The sequence below is a fragment of the Salvia hispanica genome, chromosome 4 (genome assembly GCF_029641045.1).
Source record: "Salvia hispanica isolate PSC_SH4W2 chromosome 4, Shi_PSC_v1, whole genome shotgun sequence".
In the NCBI taxonomy this organism is placed as follows: Eukaryota; Viridiplantae; Streptophyta; class Magnoliopsida; order Lamiales; family Lamiaceae; genus Salvia; species Salvia hispanica.
Window position 1 is genome coordinate 18,678,131 of NC_142695.1, and position 9,866 is coordinate 18,687,996.

The following is a 9,866-nucleotide window of genomic DNA, read 5'->3' on the forward strand; positions in this document are numbered from 1 at the left end:
CTTGAAAATGTTTTGACATTTTTATCGAACATATATGATGTCCAAACTCGAATATATCCTAGAATCATGCTGAAAGCTTGTGATAACTGGAAATCTCCAAAATCAAAGAATAGTTCAGGAAAGCTAATACTCCATAAAGAAGCAACAAACAACTACAACTCACTGACTCAGTATTGTTCTTCCAACAGAATGAGAGAAATAGACAAGAGGGTAGCATATAGCTAAATTCAAATCTACGCAACTGTACAACAGAATCCAATCTCTGAAAACAATCCTTTTAAGCCTCACTAATTTTAAACAGCAGGGTGAGTGTGGTTCAATACAGGTTGACCTGTACTGCATTTCTCTGCTGAGTTTGAGCTCCGAGCTCCGAGTCAAGCTTCAGGGACCAACAACGACTCAAGTTCTTCTCGGCGCTGCTCAAGCTCCTGCAATTGTTATTTGGTGCAACATTTAATCCTCATAAAGTGCATTATACAAACAAACGTAACAAAAGACAGAAACTCAACAAGGGAAATGGAGTAGGGGACTGCCAGTGTGAATTTTGCATTTAAAGTGTAAAAAGTCAGATTAAAGCAGCAAAAATGATTTCCCATATGGTGAGATTTCGAGCTTCTTTTACAATATAATGAGGGTTTAGAACATATGAGGGTAATTCCTACTTCCTTTTTATCAATTGTCAAAATAACTTCAAGTGGAACAGCAATATCATTTCAGTACTGGTCAAGGGACGGTCAGCACGAGATATTATACTTTACTTAGGAGAGAGACAAATAAAAACTCTATATTGTGAAAAGTCAGCACTGAACCTATAAAGTAACTCCATTGAACTCTACCCTTAGCAAATCACACGAATTACTTATAGATCCAGTGCAGTTAGCATATAGATTCAGCGTGGTTACATTATAAATTCAGTGCAAAGTTCTCACAGTTCTGACTATGAGATGGTTTTCATTTGAACCACAACACATAGACGTAAAAAAACAAACATACAAGTATACAGCTCAATAATGAGCTGCTAAAACCTTATAGGAGCGAGGATACTCTATTTAATTGCTCAATCAAACATCTCAATAGGTCTATTATGCTTTTTCACCTACTGCGAAAAGACATTACCTCAAGATCCTTTATTGCTTGCTCCCTGGAGATTTCTTTTTTCTGGCGAGCACGTTTCACCATGCCAATGCAGCACATTCCCTACAGAGGCATTTTAAGTTCACTCTATGTTAGAGCTTAATGTACCTAAAAAATTCATCGTAAAACTCAGAATTAACAGGCCACATTCTATGTAGAGAGGAATTGCTCGTTATGGCACAGTGTAAACTATAAACCGCATGAGAACACAAAATCCAGAGATATGTACTACTGGCCAGAAAACAATATGTGCAATGTAATCATAAACTTACTGATATAATGTAAACCACACCACATGCAAGAAGCAGGTAGCTAGAGATGCTTTGAAGAAGAAAAAGCTCTGCATGGTCCTTTAAATACTCAGGGTAAGCTCGGGTCATCACTGCAACACTGGGAGAAAATAGATGAGCGCAAGCTTCATATGCAACCTATAAGCATTTCTGGATTGTACGGAGAGAACAGGCAATAGGGCTTGTCAGTGTAATCACCGGTTGAATGCTACGGATTTCTTGCTAATCAGCAGTCATTATCCCGTAAGGATATAAACAATTAAGCAGTAGAGAGCTTTGTTTAGTCACCCAACACGAAAAGACAGGAAAACTTTAGGAGATTTTGGATATTAAGTAGAAATCTAAATCTGGGAGATGAATATAACCAACATAACTAGATACAGTCATCTGACACTACACACAAGGATAGCTAAGTAGGATTTCAATTAAATCAGTTGCTGAGGAAATAATATACAGCAAAAGTTGGACATACAAGATCTGCAGCATCCCTCTGCCTGCCCAGTACTCCAGGATCTGCAACATATTGAACACTTAATATAGAAACATATGGATTTGAACACAACAAATAACAGCTGGAGTGTTTTCCAAATATATCAAGAAAAAGGCTATAATAACTTCCTCATTTCTGAGACAAAGGATACCCTGAAAAATTTCCCTTGGGAAGTTTAGATACACAGTCCTTCCGAAGGGCAAGCAGAAAACATAAAAAACAATCAACAGGTCAGTAACTGGTAGGGAATCCTATAACAAACTCCACTCCCATGCTCTATTAACTCATTACACTTTTAAGCAAGAACTCATTCCCTGACTTAAGCTTAGATACCATGAGTAACAAATTAATCTAAAGGCAATCTGTACCTCCAATGTCTGAGAAACATATGTGCTTAAAAAATTGAGAACTGATCCACCACTGCTAGAAGCAGACAATTTCTGTTTCAGATTCTTTCAACTCTTCAGACCAGACTCACAGAGTATTTGATGTGCTTCAAATTGCACTTGCTTACATGGAGCAGATTGATCGTGTCAGTTACCAAAGATGCCTAGTTTTTTAACTGCTAATGAATAGTTGGGTTTTATTTTCTAACTCACTTGTTTTATGTTGTTTGCAATTTCATTTAGTTAGGATGACTAGGATGCAATTTTCTTCAACTATGAGGGAACTATAACTATTCTTTTCTAAGTTTATTACAGGAGTTGAAAAGTTATACAGCCCGGCATCATTTTGATCAATGGAGTTAATTGCTGAGCATCATTTTGATCAATGGAGTTAATTGCTGTTTTAGTTGATAGTGATTGATTTTGTGGGTACTTTGGGTGTCTGTATATTAGTATTTGGCAAGTGGGCCGCAAGAGAGTGTTTTCAATGTGATGAGAAGTACACTCTGAGGCGGCGGCGTTAAAAAAATCATTGCAAGTGTTGATTATTGTTGAACCAGATGACAACTTGCATCCACCTAATGATTCAGAGGGGAGGCATGGGTGGGGAAGTAGCAGGGGAAATTTTTGAATTTCCAGCTTGAGGTTTAGGCCCTTTAGAAGGGAGGATTTGTTAGTTGTTACAGACACAGTCAGGCACATCACAATACTCACCTTTATATTTCTCCATTTCTATCCAGTTGGTAATGCATCATTGTTGGCAGAAGACTCCTATGTGAGCTTTTGCAAGCTTAGTTTAATAAATTAAGCCTTTTCCATTAGAAGAGAACCATTTTATGATTAAAATTCTTGTGTATACTTGTTGGTTCGTACAAATCAATTCAATACAATGCAGCACCAGATCACACTAATTTCAATTTTTCGCAGCTATATTATGATCAAAGCACAGCCTAAAACTTCCAAATCAGCACAGTTACCACTCTCTACCCACCAGCTCAAACCAGTTCAGCATACAAAGAAGCATTTTCTAGTAATGATGTGAAGATTATGACCTTTTAAAAAAGGGAGAATTCTTTTATTTGGAGCTTGAACTAAAGAACATGCTTACAGCTTAATATCCGAGTTTAAGCTACAAGAAAAGCATTAAGCCCTAAAACGGAAAAAAAAAGTTCAATTCCATGGGCAGTGAATAAAAAAGAGAGGGAACCTTGGAGAACTTGATGATGAATTCCCACTCAGTCTCGGCGACAACCACAAATAAGGCAATGACCACCGTGTAGCATCGAAATATCCCATCGAATATCTGCACTAATTCAAACGAATTTAAAATGTGCCCAACCAATTAACTCAGCATGAAATAGCATACATCAGATCCGTTTTTGAAAGATTGAACGGCGGAGAGGATGTTGACGGCGATGCAGAGAATGGCGGCGAGAGCAGTGATGACGCTGAAGCAGCGGCAGGTGATGAGGAAGGGATCGGGCCTCGAACGGAGCCGGGTGGTGAGGGGGGGCGGGTCAGGTTCTCGAGAAGTCTGCGCCTCCATTTTGAGCTGAGATGAAAGATGCAACTGCCGCCGCCGTGGCGATTCCTGCACCTGCTACACACGCTAAACTAAAGGAATACCCCAAAATCGATGCTTTGACCTCTGCTTTTTCAAGTTTTATGCTTCTTCTGCTGTTCAACAATAATTTTACTTCAAATCTCCATTTCTTTTTCACAATTACTCCCTCCGTCCGCCATTAGAAGTCCTATTCATGGATGACACGGGTTTTAAGAAATGTTAAGAAAAGTGCGTGGAAAAAAGTTATTGGAATAGGGGTGCCACTTATTTATATTAATTTTAAATGAAATGTGAGTATAAGATGAGACCCTATTACCATTTATGGCATAAGTGAACCGGGACTTCTATTCGCGGACGGACTAAAATGGAAAAACGGGACTCCTATTCGCAGACAGAGGGAGTACTACGTAATTTTATCATTAAAAAAAACAATATTGACATTTAATATTAGGAAACTTTCAAAAAAATTTTCTCACAAACTTTAAAATTGACAAATAATATCACAAACTTTACCCCGGGTTTGTTTTTTTCCCATAAATGAAAATTTTCATTTTTTTCGGAATTTTTTGACAATAATTTTGAGAGCTTCAAGTTTTTCAATCTTTGAAGATAGTTTTTCTTAAAGCACGCCCTCTAAAATTGTTCTTCAATCTATTAAAATAATATGAATTACTCCCTCCGTCCCGGAAGATGACCCCTTTCTTGGGCGACACAGGATTTTATGCAACTTTATTTTGTGTGTTGAGTGGAGAGAGTAAAGTAAGAGAGAGAGATAAAGTAAAGATAAAGGGGTTTTCATTTTTGATAATGGGTCATCTTGGTTGGGACAAACTAAAAAGGAAAGTGGGTCATCTTCAATGGGACGGAAGGAGTAATAAACTCGGGGTAAGCTCGTGATATTATTTGCCAATTTTAAAATTTGTGGGAAAAAACTAAGTTATTGAAAATTACCAGAACATCCATAATAATAAGAATCTGAAAATTACCAGAACATCCATAATAATAATATCAATATTATTTCTAAAAAAATTACCAGAACATCCATAATAATAAGAATCTGAAAATAAACCACTAACTATTTTTATCATTTAAATTTTTTGTTTTAATTTTAAAATTAACATTCCGATATATGAGTCATTTTTTTAACTATTTAGCAAAAGTTATTATATTTCATTTTTGTTATTAAATTCGTCTTTTATTTAATTGTTCTTTCAATTTTCATTGCTATTAAAATGATACTACCAATTTATTATGAGGAAAACGTCTATATCTTATAATGAAAGGAGTCTAATTTATAATTGATTATTAGTACTTCTTCCGTCCGCGATTAAGAGTTCCGTTTTATTAGTTTAATCCGTCCACAAATAAGAGTTCCAGTTTATTTTTATCATAAATAATAATAGGATGTCACATTCTACTAACTCATTCTACTCATATATTTATTAAAACTAATATATTTCATTAACATTTTTTCACTCTTTTTTTTAACATTTCTTAAAATTTGTGCCGCTCATAAATTAGACCGTTAATGGTGGATGGAGGGAGTATATAACAGGTGCAAGCCGTGATCAAAGTTCAAGTATAAATTTATAGCTTCCATAAAAAAGTCTAAATAATTACTCCACTACTCCTAATCGAAGATGATGACAACAAGAGTCCAAAATTAGTCCACAATTCGACAGCAAATTCCAACACCAATCTTGGATTTGTTACAAACAAATAATTCGAACGCACAAATGCATTCATCTCCACTGTGATCCCACTCGAAACAAGAAGCGAAAATGGGTGCAGAAAACGGCAAAACTGATTTAGCAGAAGATGGTTCCGTCGCTGGATTCGATTCTTTGCACCGCCTCCTTCAATCTTCCCTTCCTCCCCACCTTTTTCAGGTCAGACCAACACCACAATTTATTACACTAACTTTTTCTTTCTGAGCTTCAATTCCGTTGGATGTTGAGTTGAATATGATGCTAAACTTCTCTTTGGAATTTACAGGAAGCTAGCCGATTGCTGATTGGGCTGAACTGTGGAAAAACGCTTGATTCTGTTGCTCTTCCCGATCCCGCCAAATCTCTTTCTCTAAACCATCATTTTGATCTTCAGGTTATTATGTGTGTCTTACCTCATCAACCTTGAAGCACTATTTTCACTCTTTTCATTCCATTTGTGTTCATAACAATTCATTCTACTTTTCCAATGCACACAATTCATTCTACTTAATCACAATTAGGATTTAATTAGGGTGGATGCAGCAAATTGTGCCTCTAAATCACAACATGGAGTGTCTTCTTCCACTTGATTGGCTGCCAAAATACATATGTCAGTTATTGAGATGCTACTGTTTTTCTTGTGTCAATAGATGTTTATGAAATATTTATTTAATTGGGATGTTATCAAGGAAACTATGAGTTCTTGCATTTGTGTCACTGTAATTATAACATCAGTTTGGTGCCTATTATTTTCCTCATATTATATGTTTTGCTATTAAGATAGCTGCCTTCCTAACAATATGCAGGCATTTTCGTTTCGTGCTGATAGCGAATCACTGAGGGAACCTCGCTGTGTGAGGGTGGGTCTGATTCAGAACTCTATAGCTCTTCCAACTACAGAACCATTTCTTGATCAGAAACGGGGCATCTTTCAGAAATTGACACCGATCATTGAAGCTGCAGGGGCTTCTGGAGTCAACATATTATGTTTGCAGGTATTTTGTCCATAAAAATCACAAGCTCTCGCTGGCTGTAGGGGATTTAACTGTGGACCGTCAATGCAGGAGGCTTGGACGATGCCATTTGCATTCTGCACTCGTGAGAAGAAATGGTGTGAGTTTGCAGAGCCAATAGATGGAGAATCGACAAAATTTCTTCAGGAGTTTGCTCGGAGGTACAACATGGTTATAGTGAGCCCTATCCTTGAAAGGGATGTGAACCATGGGGAGACACTCTGGAACACTGCTGTAATAATTGGAAATAATGGGAACATAATCGGGAAGCACAGGAAGGTAAACCGATGCGTCACATATCTGTTCTATGTATTGTTTTCACATGAATGTTTCTCTGAATGTAATTGTTGCAGAATCATATACCTAGAGTCGGGGACTTCAATGAAAGCACATACTATATGGAAGGAAATACCGGGCATCCTGTGTTTGAGACGGTTTATGGAAAGATTGCTGTCAATATATGTTATGGAAGACATCATCCTCTTAATTGGTTAGCTTTCGGCTTAAATGGTGCGGAGATAGTTTTTAACCCATCAGCAACTGTGGGTGAACTTAGTGAACCAATGTGGCCCATCGAGGTACTCTTTCGCCCTCCCACTTTTTGTTTTTTGAGTTTGTTTAGTTTGTACTAACACACTTTTGCTATTCTTGAAAGTTTATGATCGGTTAAATTCTTGCATGGATGTCTACTTTTGCAGGCACGTAATGCAGCCATAGCAAACAGTTACTTTGTATGCTCAATCAATCGTGTTGGGACTGAACATTTCCCGAATCCATTCACCTCAGGAGATGGAAAACCACAACATACAGATTTTGGACACTTCTATGGTTCCAGCTACATATCAGCACCTGATTCCTCCTGCACGCCATCTCTATCCCGCCACAAGGATGGCTTGCTGATATCGGACATGGATCTCAACCTCTGCCGGCAACTGAAGGACAAATGGGGATTCCGCATGACTGCCCGATATGAGATTTATGCAGATCTGTTTGCTCGTTATGTGAAGCCCGATTTCGAACCCCAAGTCATTTCTGATCCACTGTTGAACAAGAAAACCCTTTAAGGAACTGAGAATTGGTTGCTGGAATTGGAGTGCGCTTTCGCCATGGAGAGATTCCAAAATTCTGGACAGTGTTCTGACTGTGAATAGTTTTGCTTTTACTCAACTTTAATGCTGGTGGAGTAATAATTTGATTCATGTGTGGTAATTGTCGGATTTGTAAAGCTTACATGAATAATTCTTGTTGAATATTTTAGTGTAATTGGGTTACTTGATTGATCAGTATTATCATAATGATACATCATATAATTATGGAAGTGCGGAGTGCACGCTTATTTGAATTCATTATGATGGACGGGAGTCCGGGGGCAGCGTCCCCCGGTAGCGGGGTCCAAGGGGCAGAGCCCCTGGCTGGGGTCGAGTTGTGTAAGAAATTCATCCGGAAATGTAATTTCTGAAAGTCAAAGGATTAATTTGCAATTTCGGAAATCTTTTGAAAATTAGTTATTTTTGGTTTTCCCCCCAACAGATGCAATGGTTCATCTACAGATGCACTGGTTCTTCTTCTTCTTAATCTGATCGATTCTTTTGGTTCCATATACTTCTCGAACATCAACATACAGAAGCTCTGATTTCTCTGAATTGTATCCAATCAAATATTTTGATAGAACCACCGAAATTGATTTGATCTGAAAGTGATTTATCACGACTTTCAGATTATTCGTTTCTGTTCAATATTCAAAATCTCCCTAACAATTCTAGTGTAAGTTAAAACATTTGTTTTTCTGAATTCATTGAAGAACCTTAAACAGATCCTTTGGCTTCTCTCTCTTGGCGACATTCAATTCTCACTCAATTTTTCATGAGCAAATTACATGAAAAACAGTTGTGACTGAGTTGCAGCTAAAGTGATGATGCGGATAACTAATACTCAACCATCCACACAAAATTTGTTTTTTTTTTTTTTTTCATTTTGATTCGTTTATCAAAATTGGTTGACTTTTTTTTTATTATGGAATTTTTTTTTATCACATTACACTACTAATAATGTACTAGGTCATGTTATCCATCCACTGATACTATTTCATTTCTTTTTCTTATACTTATCTAATCTCATATTTACATTTATGTCTATCTTCAAAATTATCCATTCTTAGAGGATGTTGGAGGACTAAGGGCTTGTCATACTGGTAAAATAACGTCTAGTATTTTAGGGCTTTCAGCTTAGTTTTGATTTCACAATATTTGTAAGAAAATTAATTTTGTGAATTTATTTTCAAACTCGTGTGCTCTTCTCATAAAATATTAAAACCGAGAAGTAATACTCTAAGAGCATTCCCAATGGAGGTGGCGAATTCTCGGCGATAAATCGCCGGTTATCGCCGAATTATCGCCGGCCATTGTGGCGAAGTCGGCGATAATTCGGCGATAATGTTGCCGTTGCTTCGCCGAGTGGCGTTCTAACGCCGGATTATCGCCGAGCGATCGCCGGCCACTGTGGCGACGCTCGGCGATAATCGGCGATAATTAAAATTTTTTTTTTTTTTTTTTGAACCCAACGGCTATTTTACATTCCACCCCTATAAATATTTCCTCCACTTCCTCCATTCATCACCCACAATCTTCATTCTCTCCATTTTCAATCTCTTCTCCCAATCTTCAATTTTCATCAAAATTATGAGCTTTTGGAAGAAAAGTTCCCGATCGGGTAAGGATAAGGGTAAGGGGAAAGAGTCGAGTTCACAAATTCCCAACACGGATGAAGCAAACGAGCAGTGGATGCAGTCGTTGTTGGCGATGGGTTCTCCTCCCGGCCAACTTCCATACGGGGGTCCGTCTCCTTTGCAGACTCCTCCGGCGCGGAGACTTTCTCCGTACTTCAACTCTGCCGGCAGAATGCCCTTTCCAGCCGACGATGTGTATCGGCCCCAGTTCGACACCCCCGGATCAACCCCAGGCGACCAAGAATCTCAGGCCGCGACACTGAGCGCGGAGGACTTCGAGGTGGAAGAAACGCCCACCGAGCCGCCTTCTAGGAGCGGGAGGGGGAAGGCGCCGGCGTCGTCGGCTGCGACTGATACGGGTTCCGATGAGAGGCCGAAGCGGGTAAGGACTACTTACACTCTGCAAGAGTCCGAGCTGATAGCCGACTGCTGGGCGGACACGTCACAGGACGCGGAGCGCAGCAACTACCAGACTGAGATCATATTCTGGGAGCGGATTGCCGCGAAGTACAGGAGCCACAAGACTGCCTCAATGAAGGACCATGGCAGCGAGGC

General features: G+C 38.6%; 2 protein-coding genes across 3 annotated transcripts; one reads left to right on the forward strand and one right to left on the reverse strand.

The window, feature by feature from the left end:
• Positions 1-110: 110 nt before the first annotated feature.
• Positions 111-3,988, reverse strand: LOC125197400 (uncharacterized). Of its 2 annotated transcripts, none has more exons than XM_048096139.2 (6): positions 3,667-3,988; positions 3,508-3,608; positions 1,897-1,937; positions 1,407-1,516; positions 1,117-1,197; positions 111-428 (listed from the first exon to the last, which is right to left on the reverse strand). In XM_048096139.2, exons 1-6 carry the CDS (start codon positions 3,844-3,846, stop codon positions 375-377), a joined length of 567 nt encoding a protein of 188 aa, XP_047952096.1. In that variant the 5' UTR covers positions 3,847-3,988; the 3' UTR covers positions 111-374. The 2 variants fall into 2 exon arrangements, with proteins under 2 accessions (XP_047952096.1, XP_047952095.1); XM_048096138.2 differs by having other exon boundaries at positions 1,407-1,524; positions 3,508-3,603; positions 3,667-3,984.
• Positions 3,989-5,474: 1,486 nt separating this feature from the next.
• Positions 5,475-7,862, forward strand: LOC125192136 (beta-ureidopropionase-like). The gene is made up of 6 exons (XM_048089611.2): positions 5,475-5,753; positions 5,860-5,967; positions 6,380-6,568; positions 6,638-6,865; positions 6,940-7,164; positions 7,285-7,862. The coding sequence occupies exons 1-6, from the start codon at positions 5,646-5,648 to the stop codon at positions 7,648-7,650; spliced, it is 1,224 nt and encodes a 407-aa protein (XP_047945568.1). The 5' UTR covers positions 5,475-5,645; the 3' UTR covers positions 7,651-7,862.
• Positions 7,863-9,866: the final 2,004 nt, after the last annotated feature.